Here is an 18,104-nt window from a genome sequence, read left to right as displayed (position 1 = left end):
TAAAAAAAAATTATTTCTATTTAAACTATTGGCACTGATAGTTCAGTCTTCAGTTTGGATTTTTCCTTCCCTTTTTTTTGTTACTGGTAGGCACAGGACAAATAAACTGACTCAGCAGCTTTGTCAGTGGCTTAATTCTTTTCTTTTTTGTTACTTTTCCATTTTTCTTCCCTCGGAAATACTTTTATTGACTCATCTCTTCATTTGTTGACTAGTTTGCTTCCAACAAGTTCCTGCTCTTGAAGTACAGCACCCTGGCTGCATCCTGTCCCTCGTTCTCTCAAACAGTTCAACAGGTGAAGAGCTGAAGTCTCCAAACGAGGAGGGGATCTCCTTTCTGCCACCAGCGTAACATCCAGGCAGTGGACCATCCAGAGTATCTGACTTACACTTCTTTTACTTAACCAAATTTATTGTGATGCTTGTTCATTATAACCTCCATCTTTGATTTATTGCTCAGTTCACTTTGAATACATATTGAAGGTTTCCAGCAGTTGTCATAAGTGGTTCATTGCCCATCAGACCTATACAAGGTATCATTCAGCAATGCAGTGTCAGTCAAAGGTATTTTTGTTGCAAATTTGAGACTTTATTAATTCATGCACAGCACAAGAAGCCATGGATATCTATCTTCAGTGGAGATATAATTAAAGGATGCACTATTACGGTTAGAAAATATTCCTAGAAAACTTTACTCTTTTGGCATGTGGTGTTTGGTTATAAGTAATATTCTGAACAGTGTTCTAGGCTCACCAAAGATTATTATCAAAACAGTTCACCAGTGGAAAGATGTCTCAGTTTTTCAGCTGAGCATCTGTTATCTTTGCAATTTAACAAAGCATTGAAAACTTTTTTCATGAATGCTTTAAACCTAATCATAAGTTTGAATATAAATAATATTCAATATTATTTCTATTCACTGAAGTCAATAAAAACCTGATATAATTCTCACTAAAGGAAAGAACATATGATTAAGTCATAGTGAACCTGCTTATTAGATGGACAGGAGGCATTGTAAAGTCTTTACTCATCAAAAAACATTTTCTTTTTGTAGATTTTCCAAAGGAAAGGTTTTTGTTCTTACATATTTATGAACAAATCTCTCTGAATATACAAGAACAGCTCTTTGACTGGACACATTTATTCTTCAGTGAGGTACTATTTTATTTACTCGGAAAAAAAGGAGGTTTTTTTCTATATGTATGGATTAACATGAACAGCAATAGCTGCCAAAATTAATGCCTACCAAAACACTGATAGTCTAAATGAAGAAGCATTAATTTGTTTTCTTAATTAAGGACTTTTGAAATGCTTGGAGTAGCACATGATAAAGGAAAGTCCTGACTACCTATGATCACGTGGTACCTTTTGCAGGAATTCATCCACCAGCTCCAGCATCATGGCCCTATGATTTGCGTAACTTTCTGCCTATTCAGTAGCATATTTCCATTACAATTGTAGGAGAGAGATTCTTAGTATTTTTCCTGCTGCTAAACAGCTGCTGCCTTTCAGTGTTGGTAAAATAGTTCTACATATAATTTTCCTTTTTTGCAAATGAAAGTGCTTTGGGATCTCTCTGTCTGAAAGATGGACTAGAAATGCAAATTATCCTTAGCCATATAACTCAGAATTACCTTTGTATTTTATTCTAAATTTGTATCCGGATATACAAAAATCCTGAAAACTGGCGACATTAGCACTGCTCATATAACTGACATGCTTTTGGGGAAAATAAACAGAGAGAACTGCCAGTAGCAAGCTTCTGCATGAGTCTTGTAACAGAATGAGTGCTAATGCTGAAAATGTCTCCTTTAATGAAATTTTTAATACAAAAATGTAATTTCATTTATGTGTTTAGAAAAAAAAGCCACAGATGATTAATATCCAAGAGCTTGAATAAATTTATGTCATAATTCCTTACATTTCTTCCCCTTCCCCCCCCAGTTTTATTAACATAGACATTTGGGTTTGCACCAATACTTGCTCTCTGAATCTGTTTATGTAAGTTTCCTCCAAGTAATGACTGTAACAAAACATACCCTGGCAGAACCTTGCAAAATATAAGCCTGTTCAAGTTAATCAGTAAAGATAACATTTCTTCAAAAATGCAGAAAAAGAAACTCTAACCGCATGTAAATTAAATTTAGAACACTAATTTGCATAGAGTGAAAGTCTGGCAGGCCAGGAGAAATCCATAAATGTGATTGCAGTGACAGAAAGTAAAACAAGAAAGAGGTCTCTGATGTCCAGGCAGCACATGCATGCCCTGTGCAGGAAAAGTCTCTTCACAGATTTGTCGATGGCTTTGCTCCCCCATGCCCATGACATGGCTGCCTCCATTTCCAAGCTTTCCAAAAGCTTCCAGACAAGATTTGAACAAAACCAAAACACTGATTAAAAAGCAAGCATAAATTGCTTATCCAACTTTTGTGTAGTTACTTAGCTACAAGCAGCAACAGGGGCTCCAGTGGTTAGAGATTCCCCATCTTGCTGCTGCCACACCAGTGTCAGGAAGGATTTTGGTAAATGCTCTATCATTTACACACTGCTCAGTGCCATGGCAAAGCCATGGGTAAGACTGGTTACTTGCAGGGATTGCTACCAGAACTTCAATATGGGTTAGGAGAAATGGCTTGCCTAGGCCTCCACCTTTCCTGTGACAGTAACCAAATCATGGCTTCCAGCAGAGACTGCAGTACTCCATGGGAGGTCGATGCTGCAGTGGAAGGCTATTTTGACAAAGATTTAAAGGAAATGCCCTTAACTACAGTACAGATGAGGACCATTGCAGTTTTGACTTGTGTCTCTCATTGGAAAGCAAGCAAGTAGCAGGCACTCTGAGGAGGGACTGCAGGACAGGTGCCATCAAACCAAGCCCCTTCAGGGCCTGTCCATCTGAAAATGGAGAGAGGATGCAGATGGGTGAAAGATATATGTGCAAATCTGAATATAAATGCTAGTTTAAATAGTTCTCAAGGCATCCTCAGTACCACTGTTGCTCAAGGTTTTTGTTTCATGGCTAAAGATAGCTCTGCTGGTAACATGAGACAAAATAACGGTGGAATTGTTTTACTTCAACAGAGGCTGGGTACTAAGGAACCAGCTTTATTTCCTCCCACCACCAGCTCCTTCTAAAAGATCCTTTACTGTGAGCATTACCTTGTATTTCTTAACATGAGCCTTAGTGGGACCTCAGTATCTCTATGGCAGTTCTGTAAATGCAGGACTGCCTCTGCAGTATGGCCATTGGCCTGTATCAGGTGTGCTGCTAATGTAAGTCAAGCAAGCCTACGTTTATGCATTTTAAAATACCAAGCTTCTGTTTCCATGACAGAAGTTGAGAGAGACAAAGGGCTGAAGTTTCATAGCTTCAGAGTAAAAAAGATTTTTAGCATGGCAAAAGATTTGCTCAGTTTTCTGCCAGTCCAGTCCCAAGTGATGCAAGACCTCTTTTCCACCCCACTCTCCTTTGCACCAGAATTGCTGTAGCTCCCTCAAGAGACAAGAGTATTTCTGCTGAATTTCTAACTCTTAAGATAATTTGTGCTGCTTGTGGTATGCAAACGGGCTTTATGGGACTGGGATATCTTCACAGCGTTCAAAGCAGCGCAAGAACCCCAAGGTATGCTGCACCATTTGGTATCTGAAAGAAAATTTAAATTCTGTTCCTAATTCAAGGGGAAAAAAAAAGGAAAAAAAACCCCATAATTTGTAATGAGTGTCTACTTTTGATTGTGAACATTAGCAGGCAGAGATTAGCACCTTTCCACTCTGTTTCTATAAAAGCTCTTTTAAGCAGCCATAAAGTGCAGAAGGGCTGCGGGTAGATCTCTGCCAGAGATCATGCAGTTTAGTGACGGTCTTGGCTGATGAGACTCTTCAAGACCTGATCCAGGGCACTGAAGGAACATGGAAAAGGATGCAGAAGCAGCAGGCAGTTACCTAATACTATCAAGTCTCAATAAAAAAAAGACAAGCTGAGACATTTTGGCAGGCTTTCTGAATACCTAATAGGACAATGCTTGTGTAAACGGGCCTGGAAGTGAGGTTAAGAGAAATAAATTCACAGCAGAAAAAAACCCCAAGCCCACACTTTAGAAGCAGCAAATTACTTCAGTTCAAAGCTCTTCAGATCACATCTGACCATAGAGTGACAGAATTAGCCTCACTGATTGTTTCTGCAAGATATGATTCACGTCCAGGATTTTACACATAGCAATTCAGCAAAATCGCTCCCACCCGAGCCAGAATACACAAATATTTAACTTTTTGGCAGAGCGACCGTCAGAGTATTTGTACCTATAGATTTGCTGTGACAGATAAACAAACCCGTACGCCTTCCTTACAGCTACGGAAGCCAAAGGGAGTAAAACCCCGGGACGGTCGGGAGGGTCTGGTTTTTCCACGGGGCCAAGTTCTCACAGCCGTGAGAAACCACCAGACCGCACTGATCGCAAAGGCAAATGCGGGGGCATTCCCACGCACCGGGCAGACGTGTCCGTGCACAGGGGATGAAGGCGGCGGTGGGAGAGGCGGGTCGGTGCCCTCCTCCTCCTCCTCCTCCCGGCGGGATCCGCCGCTTCGGCCACCTCCACCACAGGCGAGACCCGTCCTTCTGCTTGCGCCCAGCTCTCCATCCCCCCTTGTCTTTTTTCATTTCCAAATAACTTCCCCCGTCCCCTCTCCCGCCCGTCCGAAGGGGCGGAAGCGGCAGACGGGCGCGGGGGGGACGCGGGGCGGGGGCAGCGCGGAGAGCTCGGCGCGAAGCAGGGGCCGCCCGGCAAACCCAGCCGGGAAAGAGGCTCCACGCCCCCGCCGCTTCTCTCCCCTCCCCGGCACGGAGGCGGTGGCGAAGGGTTGCCGTGGCGCACACACCGCCCCAGCGGCCGCGGAGCCGGGGCAGTTTCTGTAGGAGCGGAGCGGCTCGGCTGGGCTCGGCTCTTTCCCAGCTGCGCTGCGGGGCCTCCCCCGCGGGCGCCCGCCCGCCTCAGCAGCTCCCCCTGCCCGCCGCGCCGGTCGCACACCCCGGTGCGGGGCGGCGGGAGGAGCCGCGTCCCGCCCCGCCCCGCCGTGCCGCTGCCGGGCGGCGCTGCAGAGGGCGGAGCGGGCGGCGGGGCGGTGCGGCCGGCGCCCGGCGCGGGCTGGCTCCCGGCGGGCGGCGCTGCTGCGTTGCTCTGGGAGGCGCCGCGGGGCCGGGCGCGGAGCTGCGGGCTCGGGGGTGTGAGCGGCCGGGCAGGGCGCCCCCAGGATGCTGCGGTTCTTGCGCAGGACCTTTGGCCGTCGGTCGATGCAGCGCTACGGGCGAGGAGCCGGGCGCGGAGCCGGGCGAGGTGGGCTCGGCGGCGAGGGGGACGAGCGGGACGGGGGGCTGCGAGGAGCGGCCGCCGCCGCCGTCGGCTCGGGAGGCTTCCCCTCCTCGCCGCTCCCCGGAGGGGTCGTGCACAGCGCCGGAGCGCCCGTCCACATCCCGGCGGCCGGCGGCAGCAAGCCGGTGCTGCAGTGCCGCGTCCTTCTCCTGGACGGGACCGAAGTCAACGTGGAGCTGCCGGTGAGTAGCGTGCGCTTACCTCCGCCGCCTGCAAAACGGCGCCTGCAGCTACCCTCTCCCCTCCTCCGCATCGTTCCCCCCTCCCTGGCGACAGGCACCTGCGAGTGCCCCCCCCCGGCCGCACAACAGGCGCCGTTCGCCGGGGAAAGCCTCGCTAGTTTCGTCCTTCCCTCCGCGGGCGCCCTCGCCGCCGTCCCCGCCTGCGTGCACCTGCTGCCAGGTGCGCGGCGCGCCTCCCCGCCATGACCGCCGCCCGCCCCCGTCCTACCGGCGGGAGCCGTCTGCGCCCTTCTTCCCTCTCCCCGGAGCCAGCGGGGAGGGGGCACCCACTCTCCTCCCCTCCTGCGCAGCCGAAAACAGCCCCTCGCAGCGCTGCCATCCGCGGCGCCTCTCCCGCCGGGAGGGGCCGTCCCCGCGGTGCGGGCGCTACCTGTGCCTTTCCCCGGCTGCTGCGGGGGGGCCGCCCGCTGAGCCCGCCCGACGGCACCGCCGGCTATGGGGGGCATCCCGGTGTGCCAGGCGGGGGAGAATGGTGCCTTTGGCCTCGCTGCCCTGCGGCTCGCAGCCCTCAGCCCCGCAGCACCTGTGGCGCCGCGGGGAGAGCGAGGCGCGGCCGCGCTGCCCCCGCCGCGGCGGGGTCTCCGGGGGGTCGCCGCCTCCTTCTTCTCCTCAGCTCTTGTTGCCCACCGCCCCCGCTGCCGGGGCGGGCTGACGGGCCCTCCGGGATGGCCGAGGCGCTGTCCCCGTCCCGTGGCGGCCGGGTGCGGGGCCGGGGTCAGGGGTGAGCCTGAGCGGCTCCGGGGGTGCGGGGACGCTGCCGGCGCTGAACTTTCTGCCCTGCCGCCGCTGTGCAGGAGGAATGAGGAAGGGACGGTGCTGGCCTGCGGGGCTGTGCGTGTGTTGTTTGTGACTGCTCGCTGAGGTTGGGCCGCGCTTGTAGGTGTTTTGGCATCCCCACAACCCATTGTGTGTCATTTTATCAATCCTGAAGGCAGCTGCACGGTGTGTATTGGTAGTTTGCAGTTTTGGTTCTTTTTATTCCTCACAGTTTCTAAATACTCACCACGCATCCTTCTTCGCTGACCTTTTCCCTCCCTCTTGAGGGAGGGAAACCCAGGTTTCCCATGAAACAGTACGGAAGTTTATCATGTTTGAAAAACATTTAATCTTCTTTCCATTCCAACCCAAATAATGACCAGCCATTAAGCTTGGTCTCCAAAAACAGGTGGGAGAACTTAGTGAATGTAACAACCTGACAAATTGTGCACTGCTTTCCTCTCCACCTGTATAAAAGCAAGTTTTTTCTCATAGTACCTTTAGAAGATGTGTGTTAGGTGCCTTTCATACTAGCTGTCATCTGTGTATGTTGGCATCATTTCACAAAAACATGGATTTTGGCAACCCTATTGTTTCTGCTTAAAAGAAACAGAGGAGATTGAGTAAGACTCTTACAAGTGAATAGAGAAGTATGTGAACGGAGCCACCTAGAGATACTTGCCTGCAGCATTATCAGGCCTCCCTTGCCTACAGACTACATCGCACATTTCCAGATATTTGAAATGCTAATATATTTCCTCTCCTCACATCTCCTTCACAACTTGCTGCACTCCTCCTAGCATCTCAGCACATACATTTTATAAAGTAGACTTGATCGTTATCAGTGTGCTAAGGGTTTACTTATAGAGGTCTGTGTCAATAAGCTTGGTAAATATTTTGTTTAAGGTAATACTCTGATTTATCAAAGGTCAGATTTTGCTGTAGAGCCCGTTAAAGACAGTCTGAGGATTTGTAGGATCAGAAAGTGAGGTAATGACACTCTTAGTCCTTGAGTGCTGAAAACACATGGACCTACCTGTGTTGCCCAGTAAAGAAGCTGTGAAGCATTCTTGCTTGAACTAACCTCCAAATGAAGCTAAGACTTGCCAGTGCTGTCAGAATGTGAGCTGCACATGTGGTGGTTATAGCTCAGTTGTCCAAAGACAGAGTAAGAAGTTGGCTTTTTTTTTTTCATGCAAATCCCTAGACTGATGGAGGACTTTGGAGCATTTAATAGCTGTCAGTGTTTTGAGGATTAGAAACTGTTCTGTTGAATTACATATCTGTTCCTCATGGGTTTTTTTTTTTCCCTTTCTTTCACAGAAAGTAACACCCACACTGAGAGTTAGAAAAACTGAAAGAGGCATTGCACCATTTATAGATGTTGATCAGTAAAGTTTCCCTGAGATTTGCAGGTCTAGATTTTATGGGAATAGGGCGTGAAACAGAATGTGCTTTAATATTCAGAAGCTGAGGTATGGGACCCGTTAAGTTGAATGAATTGAGTAGCATCTCTTTAAAAAATGTGTATGGTGCTTTCTTTCATTTCAGATCAAATTTTATCTAAAGGGAGGGAGTGTGGGCTTCATCACCAATGAGCAGCTTACTCATGAAGTCAAGTACAGAGATGATTGCAGAGGATTTCACTGTGCTGCTGATTGTGTTTGCAAGCACTTACTTCAGGAGATACTGGCATCTACAAAATGTGCTCTTCATGCTGACATTCTACCCCTCTTGCCTTTCTAGTTGAAAAAGGTTCTTGATATTAGAACACAATACTCTTGCAACTACAACTTTTTAGGCTATCTCTGAGTCTTCATTTGGAAGTAATTGAGAGGTTTATTTGATTTCAAAGACTATGGGGTTTATTTGTTTGTGTGGAGGAGTGCCAGAAAAGACATAACTGGAGGAAAACTAGCTATCTACACAGAAAAAAAGGTTCAGGGTTTATTTTGTGCTGTTTGTTTTGAATATACCAATAAAACTGAAAGAAACCCTGAAACTTTTGTCCAGGTTCTGCCACAGTGTTTTCTTACAGGTGGGGCTGTTGGAAAAAGAAATCCTACATCAGTAAATCGATAACTTTCTTTGTGGTTAATGTTGTAGTTTGTGTGATAGTGTCTGTGTGAGAAAGAACATGTCTTGTAAACTCTCGTCAGTTTATGGTGGTAACAGAAGCAGAGATCTACCCTGATGATCTCCAAGTTCTTCCTTAGCTCACTCTTCTGTAAGCTGCACAGCAGTAGTGAACTAGAGTAATCTCTTCTTTATCTGTGCTTCCACACCCGCTTTCTACTGGGACATTTGCACTTTATTCTTTTTACTGCAGGTGCTTTGCCCTTGGACTACCCCATTTGTTAGCCTGCCCTTCTATGTGCTGTGTACTCTTTCATTTGTAGGTGTTCTCTGGCTTTCACAAACTTGTTTTGTACCCAGCTCCCCCACACAAATGTCAACATAAGATTATTCTGAGCACTGCAGATACCCCTGGATAATGGTTTCTATACTCAGCTTCTTGCATGAAATTTCAAGGATTGCTTAATGATGCTGGCTTTTTTCTTCACTCTTAAGTCAAGAATCATGTACTTTAAAAGTATTCTTTCTAAACAGAATAATGCAGTGGATGGCTTCTTAAACCCAGGAGCTCCTCAGGGCTCTGTATTGAATGTGAAATGCTATTAAGGTTGGATCTGTTATACGGGACTGAGTGGCAGTTGACCAGTTCTGTTGCTGTGGGGTTATTTCCCATGGGAAGGGGAACATAAATGGTGTCATTACTTCTTCTTGACCTGACACCACGTGCCTGCACATCTGAAATCCAGTGATGAGAACTGACGCAAAGAGAAAAACACTTCCATTAGACGCCATCCCCCCTCCCTCACACATAGCTGCCTCTGTATTTCTTTTTACCGCTGGGAACCTGTTCAGTATCTTTTTTGTTGTACTCTGACTTACACTGGAGGCTATGAGCTGGTCAGAGTTTTCAACTTGGTTGTAGGTAGATGGAAGGCCACTTGCTCACTGTTGCCAAAACAATCTTGCCTCTGTTTTTCTGGAGGACTCGTGACTTTAATGAAAGAAAAACTGTTTGTAGGTGATGCTGTGTTCTTACAGAAAGAATGCAAGGAAAGAGCATTGACATTTAGGCTGCAGTGATGTCTGCTAGTTAATGCATAGATGGCTCTCAGATAAAGCCAAAAAGCCAAATTTTTCTTAACTCTAAGGCATGATGGTTGACATTTCTAAAAACTTAGTCTTTGATTTTTAATTAGGTGCATCTTACAAAAGCTTAAAGGGCAAATATGAAAGATGGCTATTCAGTGGGACTGTCCAGAGTAGCAGGAATTAATGTTGCTTAATGCTGTATAAAATGGTATTTTCTGATAAATTGTGGGAGGGCAGGAGGAAAATGAACATTTGTAGATGTTCTTAGCTTTCTGTAGCCTTAAGTGGGATAAAAAGAAGCAGCAAATAGTAAGCTTCCTCCACTATGAAAATCCTCATCCTGCAAAGCAGATCTAATATACCTTACATTATCCGTGATGTGAATCCACAGCAGTCAACATGTTGTCTGTTATAAATACTTCTTCCTAAAAATCTTCTTGGTCTGATAAATTCCTCTGCTACTGTGAACAACCATTACAGAGACTCCCGTGATCTATTAGAAAGTGTGTAATGTTTAAGGATTAAATTAATCAACAACTCAAATATAACTCTTCAAATCTGTAAATTATTTTCAGATGAATGGCTTTTATATTATTTCTTTGCCTTCCTTTTGGTGTATCTGTTTTAATAATTGTTTTGGCTGCTATGGAAACACTTCAGGATAGGGATAGGAATAGTAAATGTTCTTCAACTAATCTCTGATCTGCTATGTGTTGTAGTCTTTTCTTATTGGGGTAACATGAACATAGCAAAAATTGCTGTCTGGCCTCTATGCTTACATTAAATATAAATGTTAAATTAACTCTTGAGCAGTCATCTCAGTTTTACTGATTAGTGTATTTGACTTGATAAAGTTATAAATTTCAGGAAAGAAGTCCAACTCATTTTTTCTTTCTTTTATATCACACATGACTTCCAAACAATGTTTCATAAATATTAACTCTAGAGAAATGCACTAATATGCATGTAGACACATGGATTCATGTCATGCTCTGGAGTTTCCTAACTAAGGAGTTACACACCCCTCCAACAGATGTGTTCCATCACATGGGTGATGGGATTTTCAATGAAGTCATTAAAGCTTTTATCACTTATAAAATTGGTAATATGCTGTCTTTATGCAGAAATTACCTTTCAACAGCATAAAATTAGAGTACTTGCTGGAAAATGTTAAAAGCATGTTTGCAACATTGGAAAGGGAAAGGCCTCTCGCGTTCATGAGCTCCTGCGAGCACCAGCACCAGTTAATTCCTTCATAAACTGATCAGGCTCTGTTGGTAGAAGAGGTTGGATAATTTTGCTTCTTCAGTTCACGTTGCAATGCCTTTTGAGTACCTTACAGCTCTGATTAAGCAGCTGTAGCTAGAACTCAATGTGTTGTCTGGCGGTAATAACCTTTAATTATGTTATCCCTGTTCCATATGCCTTGATGCATTGCTGCAGCGTGTGCTGAAGGTGTGTGAGAGGCATTCATAGTACAATCACATACAGAATCAGGAACATGCACAGCCCCAGAGAGAGAAATGAGATGGGGTGTGCATACGTGACTGCAGCCATGCTTCAGAAATGCATAATGTTAGGCTCTTGAGGGGGAAGTGGGAATTTTTGGCCCTTGAAGTGCTTGCCAAACATCCCAAATAAATCTACAGCAGGTAAAAGAAACACAGTAGGAAAAGGAGTACATAGTAGAAAAAGAAGACAAAAAGCAGTGCTTTGTTTTGGCATATGTGAGAGAAATTCTGCTTGTGAGTTCCATTAGTTATTAATGAAAACCAATACAATTTTTCAGTGTAATACAGATAGACAGGATGGCAGGAGTGCTGCTGCAAAGAGTTGACAACCAGGGTGGGGGAGAAAGCCAGTGATGAGAGCAGTATAATGCAAAAGTAAGAGCACCTGGTACTAATTTTCTGGTGGAGAGATGGGGAGAAGATAAGGTTGTTGTATATATTCTTTCAGAAGGCTTTTTGCAGTCGACTGGAAGACAGCTATGCTTAGGAGAGTAACCATGTGAAATGTCACTGTGGCTCTCGTTTATTAGCACAAAAATGTGTTTCATAGCAGGTATTTGCACTGAGCTTACCTATCCAATAGCAAACCTTGGAGGAACTTTGAAGACCACCACGGATTTGAAGGGAGAGGGTCTATAAGAAGGAAAGTTACAGAACAGTTTGATGATACAGGAACATTTTTGTCAACAGTGTACATCTAATATGTTTTGGGGTTTTGTTCCAGTGGTTCTGTTCTAACCTATATTGCTGGGTGGTGAGCCTGTATCTTCAGGCTCATAGTAGGAGTCCTGAAGAGGAAAAAGATCATCTGGGCATATAAAAAGTTCCTGTGAGGCAAGAAATATAGGAGCAAAGAGACTTTAGAAGTTCAGTACATGTGTAAGAGCAAGCAGAGGACTAGTTTTGTTTGGATTGCAGAAGATGGTACAGGAAGAAAAAAAGCTGAAGAGACTATATACGTAACTGTCTAACTATGTATAAAGTAAGGGATGTATTGTTCATCTGTTTCTTTTCTGAAACAGAAATGGGATAGCTATCTCCACTCCTGCTTCTCTGCACATGCTTTGTCTTCGTGAACTTCCTTCTGCTCCTATTTGTAGTGCCTCTGTAAATACATGTTTTATGTAACTTTCTCTGAGAGGCTGGCCTTGTTTAGTGCCTCACCTTCTTCAAGCATAAGTTCATTTTGCAATTCAGGGCTTTTTTTGTTTAATTCCCAACCATTTCAACAATCCCTTTTCATTTGCAGTCTCCTCCTTGAGCAATTATCTGTACTTTTTCTGTGTGGATATCATCTATGCTAGTATTACTAGCATGATACCTAATGAATTTTCTCTTTAATAAGAGCAGATTTCCTTTATTTTTGTGGGTTTTCCTTTTCTTGACTCTGTTTTCTCGGTCTGTAAACGTGGTTTTGTTTTCCTCCCAGGAGCAGCTAGCTAGCTGTGAGGAATCTCTTATGGGAGGCATTTTAAAGAGCATTAGAGGTCTGCTTCCTTCTGGTTTGGGGCTTGAGCATAATTCTCTGTCCTATTCCCTCTTACTAGTTTAGAAAATTTCTGTGGCTTTCTGCAGCTGTTAGAAAGTTGAAATGCTCCTCAGTTTCCCTGCTGTGGCCATGAGTCTGTGGCTGGCTCGGCAGCTCATTCAGCCAGCTTGACTCGCCTAAGTGCCCTGACTGCCCAGGCACAAACGGTGCAGGTTGAGGACAGCTTGTTGTCAACATGTGTAGAGCTGACATTAGGGAAACACTGGGAGCTATTGGTGAAATAATTAATTCAAAGGTTAAACCTCCATACTTCAAAAATGTATGGTTTCACACGGGACATCAAAATGGACCTGAAAACTCAAATGATTTGTACAGGAGGTAGAGAGAAGAAGGGAGAACATAAACATCATTGAGTTTGTAGGCTCTTTGCAAAGTAAATAGAAGGATAAGTACAAACAATACCGTTTTTTTCCTAGAAGGATGAACTCAACAGCTGCTAACAGTATGTACAGTGTTTCTGGGTTAGTATTTTAAATACTTGAGAAACAAGGGGTTGTTAGTACTTGTTTTCCAATGTAGGCTATAGTAAATGTTCTTTTATTTTTTTCTGCATTAGAAATCAAAGGGTTGGAGGGTAATGAAGTGTTTAGAGTGACCATCTGCTCTTCATTTGACTTACTATTTCCATTTATTTCTATGCATCAATTTAAATGTGTCCTGGTCCATTAGCTATATTGTGATGAGATTATTTTGAAATATTTGTTGAAGTTAGACTCAGATTCTGGCTATGAAGCATGAAAAATATTAAGAGTTAATTTATGTTGACTGTTTGGTTTTGATCGTTACAGATTCAGATTGTTTCCCATCCTTGTTGTTATGGAACCACAGATAGTTTATCCAAACAAATACCAAATGTTGTAATTTTTTTTTTCCTCTTCCGTTCCTTTCTTTAAGTATGCTAACAAGCATATTAAACTTATTCTGTATTTCATTATCTTAATACATTTGATACAGTTTGTATGATGAGACTGGAAATACTAACAGAAGAGCCAGTTTAATTAATGTTTGTGAAATATTACAAATAACTCTACACAGATACATGGAGAATATTGGTACTTTCTTTTGAAGAGCTTCACTTTATATGAACATAGTGGAATCAAATATAGAGTTAGAAAAGCAGTGCTACCATTTATGGATTGTGACCTGTAATTAAATTATTCTGGACTGTAAGATAACTTTGAAGGATAACTTATATGAGGATTAATTCTTTTGTGACTGTTTGAAAATAATGATTTTCTCAGTTTTTTGTAGCATTAGTAATTGATTGTATGCATTATTTTCATTGGTATGTTATGTGTATGTATATATCTAAAATAAATGTAGACTTGAGAGGATTTTTGTAATTTAGCAGTCTTGACTGGGAAAACACCTGTTTCTTTTTTGTCTTCAACTGAGACTAAACAAGGATAATGCTTCTCACTCTTAAGTTTAAAGTTTTCTATTGCATGCATTTCACTATGTGAGGTCTTGTAGGTTATTGGATGATAAACAACGTCAGTTTTCTTTGTTAAGCTTTACAATTATCCCAGGCTCTGAACAAATTCTCACTTTAATTTTGATAAATAATGTTAACAGGCTAGCTGCATCACATCTCTCTTGTTGGTATGAGGTCCAAACGTTACCTGCTTTAACCATGCAAATAATTATTTTCCAAATTTCCTGAGAAAAGAAGCAGTCCTATGAATTTTTTTCCTTCTTCTCCCTTGTTTCCATTGAGAATTGGTCAAGGCTGCTTTCTGTCATTTAAACAAATCTCTTTAATAACTTGTTAGTGGTTCCTGTATTTATGATAACGGTACGATTTTAAATTAAGAGCTTACATTTATGTAAAAGACCAAACTCAAGAACTTCCATTTTCGTAAGCAGGTCTGAGCACACCAGTGTTCAGTGCAATCATTGTGGTGCAATAAAGATCACTATTCAGTAGAGATGCTGATCCTCAGTGTGGAGATTTTATATTCAAGCTACTTACTGAGTAGAAATTCTTCCTGAATAATGAACCTTCCATGAGTGCTTTGCTTTGAGAGATGATGAATGATGAGTCTGTTATCTCTTTGAATTAAGCAAATAAGTGAAGAGCGGTGGTATTCTTCAAAGTAGGTCGTATCGCAAGGAAGGGCAGCACCCTGCAAGTGTAAAGTCCAGTGGGCAGCATCCACTTTTCTCTCATTTTTTGGGCTTTGAAAAGAGATGTGAATTCAGACGTCCTGCCTTAGCTCTGTGGAGGAACGAGCTGGTTTAACAGCGTAACAATATAACTTTGTCGTGCAAAAGACTTAATTTCTTTTCCTCCCTCTTCCTGCTGTTTCACATTGCTGGGTTTGATGCAGTTTCTTTCCCTGCTGTTCAGCAATGAAGAGAGGGTGGCAGGAAATGTTGTTCTTTGTGGCTGGCATCCGCTTTCCCTGAGGAGGAGCATTTCCAGCCCCGCTCCCACTGTCTCAAGTCGGCCCGCGAGTCTCGCCTGCCAAGGCCGAGCTGGGGCTGGGAGCAGCCAGCTGCAGGGAGGCTCCACGGGTGCCCTGGCACTATTAGTTCTGCTCACTGGAGTTTTGTTCTTGACTTCCAGTTAATTAGAAGATGTTAATTTTGATGGGTTTTCTTTTTAATGGGGGGAACTTGCTTACTAAGACAGCAGAGACCACTGATGCCTTTTACAGAGGCCAGTGAAGCCATTAAATGTTGACTGTAGCACTTCTCCCTTTCTCCTTTAAGCTGATTGCTTAAGCTATTATCAGCCTGTGTGTATGCTCTGTCTCCCTTCATTCCCTTCTTCTCTTACAATGATATTTCACATTTGGTTTTTCTCTGTTCAGTGAACTGTTTCGAAACTTATAAAATCAAACTCCTTGTTTTTAGGTGTGAAAATCAGTGAGCCTTTGGGGCATGAAAACTCAAACTATTGCAAACAGTAGGCACTTGGAGAGGAATTTTTATTTTAATTAAAGGGGTTTAGTTCATGAAAGGTGTATAATACGTTTTGGGAGATCAATCTATGAGGAAATAATCTCAACAACAAATATTTTATACAGTATTCTTAAACTTAGAATGGAAAACAAGATGATGTTATTTACCCATTGCCTTCCTGTTTTCCCTTGAATTCTCTGAGACATCCCCTCTTTCTTGATATTACTTACAATTTTCTTTTTTCCTGTGTAGCATGTTGATGCATTATATTCATTCAAATTTATCCTGTAGTAAAGCTTTAATGGTGCATCATTTCTGGCTTTAGAAAATAAAGATCTTTACTTTAAAGATGGAAAAAAATGAGGAAGGAGTTGGAGCATTTGTCTGTATATTAGCAAAAAAATGGGCCTAAGTTGATGACTGCATTTCTCAGGAAGGAGTGGGAATAGAAAAATTCAGTGCTGTGAAACAAAAACAAGTGGGTTTTGTTTGCTGCTATTGAAATTTGCCAGCATATATTCTCATTTTACACTTCATGTGCTTAGATTTTGATGTATTTTCACATTAAACACCCAGGATATTTTGGCCTGTGATTTGATCATAAAATGTATTTTGCAAAAAAAAGTTCATCTGTTTCAGGAAATGTTTTGATTTAACAACATTGTTATGGTCAGGAAAGCAGACCATGATTTCATCCCCCTACATGTTATTGTATTAGCTACTGATAGAATGGTTTCTTCTTGAAGAATTTCATCTCACTTTGACAGAGCAAAACAGATCGTCTGGTAGCATTTCCAGTATGAACAGAATCTTGAAAAATTGTCAAACAAAGCAGAAAGATATGCTCTTTTGTAAATAGAAAATACTGTTCATCCAAATTCTGTTTTGGAAAGCAGATTTTTCCCTGTAAAAGCTGCCAGTTTCTCAGCATTTGTGTAATGCCAGGAGGGGAGAACTTTCCCAGCTGTGTGCTGGAAGCTTCCTAGGAAGAGAAAAGAGTCTGAAGAACCTCTGTGTGACACCTCTGTGTGAGGATGCTGTGACTTTCAGGAGCTGCTGTGAGTGGGAAAGCTGCAGTGCAAGTTCTGGCTCAAAATTTTGCTTCTTTTGCATTCAGGAAGGCATCTTACTGTTTACTGAAATCAAAAGTTACTTCTTAATTCAAGGCAGATAGAGCTTTTACATAATACCAAAATCTTCAGTAAGGTGTTTGGAAAAGTTGTTTCTTGCAAGCTACAGGGAAAACTGGTTAGGTTGTGAGAGAGAGATAGGGAAACATTTAAAGAATATGAATTCCTCTTTATTGCATGTGCACTAACCTCCTTAACAAGATAAGGCTGTCAAGACTGGGACAGCATGAAATGACTTGTGGAAGCCAGCAAATATAGATCCTGTGAAAAGCTTCAGGCCTGAGGAGCTCTCCTTACAGACAGTAGCTCACTGGGCAGCACTGCCTACTTTCCTTGCACAAGTTTTGGATTAGACTTCAAGACCCTGTATATGGGAAGGAAGCTTTTCTCTCAGCTTTCCTTTTGAGTCTTAGAAAACTACGTTGGTTTTTTTTTTTGTACTGGTTTCTTAAATGGTGCAGTCATCTGTCTGCATTGCAGAGCTGATACAGGTGAGGTGGAGGACGAAGTTCTTTTGTTTCTTTTGTTTCTCTTGTCTTGTGCAAGATGTGAAAGTGCTCACTGGAAACAGCAGGCTGACCCTGTGTGATCCAACTCTAGTTTGTGGTGCTGAAAAAATGTCTCTGAAAGCAAAAGATGAATTCAGTGAGGTTCTGGAGGGACAAAATGTGATCACTTCCTCTGCTTCTGAGACTGTTGTCTGCTTTGCTTGGAAGGTATCTTCTGTGAAATGCCAAAATCTCTACCTCTGCACAGATGGTAGCGGAAGCTCTCTGAGAGGCAGACCAGGCTGTGGGAGGCTGGGTGTAGGGCTGATGTTCTAGGAGGTTTAGGAGGGACCTTACTGCTCCACAGCTGCCTGAAAAGAGGGTGTAGACAGGTGGGGGCCAGTCTCTTCTTCCAGAAGAGATACTTCTATCCTGAACAAGTGATAGGACAAGAGGAAATGGCCTCGAGTTGTACCAGGAGATGTTTAGATTTGGTGTTAGGAAAAATTTCTTCACTGAACAGGTTGTCAGGCATTCTAATGGGCTGCCTGGGAAAGTGGTGGAATCACCATCCCAGGAAGTGTTGAAAAAATGTCATGTGTTGCGATGCTTAGATACATGCTCCAGTGGTGGACCTGGCAGTGTTAGGGTAGTGTTTTGACTTGCTCCCAGAGATCTTTTCCAACCTTAATGACTCTGTGGTTCTACCATGAAAATATATGAGTGCCTTTTTGTATCTCAAAAGCCATTGTGAGGCTGCTGGTTCCTGGTTAGGATGATGTTAAATGGAAGTCAAGTGACTATTCTCCTAGACAGCATTTCTTCTGTCACTTTATATTGAGGAGAGTTATATGGGTGGCATGTAAATAGGATCTGAACTGTAGCTTTGTTTCAGGTCAGAAAGGGTCATTGTGAACACTTAATCTGTTTCCCTTCCTTGATCAGTCTCTAGAATTTCTTCCAAGAGTATGTTTTAAGCCTGTCACTTTT

At 43.3% G+C, this 18,104-nt stretch overlaps 1 protein-coding gene across 3 annotated transcripts in view; it reads left to right on the top strand.

The window, feature by feature from the left end:
• Positions 1–5,165: 5,165 nt before the first annotated feature.
• The window catches only part of EPB41L4B (erythrocyte membrane protein band 4.1 like 4B), a 168,278-nt gene continuing 155,339 nt past the window's right edge, over positions 5,166–18,104 (top strand). For 2 of the 3 annotated variants that reach the window (XM_033512170.1, XM_015618467.3), the window contains exon 1: positions 5,166–5,548. In XM_033512170.1, coding sequence (XP_033368061.1) covers positions 5,249–5,548 — 300 coding nt within the window. In that variant the 5' untranslated portion in view covers positions 5,166–5,248. The remainder of the gene's footprint in view (positions 5,549–18,104) is intronic. The other variant, XM_015618468.3, reaches the window with a different exon arrangement.

Source organism: Parus major, chromosome 2, assembly GCF_001522545.3.
Source record: "Parus major isolate Abel chromosome 2, Parus_major1.1, whole genome shotgun sequence".
Taxonomy (NCBI): domain Eukaryota; kingdom Metazoa; phylum Chordata; class Aves; order Passeriformes; family Paridae; genus Parus; species Parus major.
This window is presented reverse-complemented; position numbering and strand designations above follow the sequence as displayed.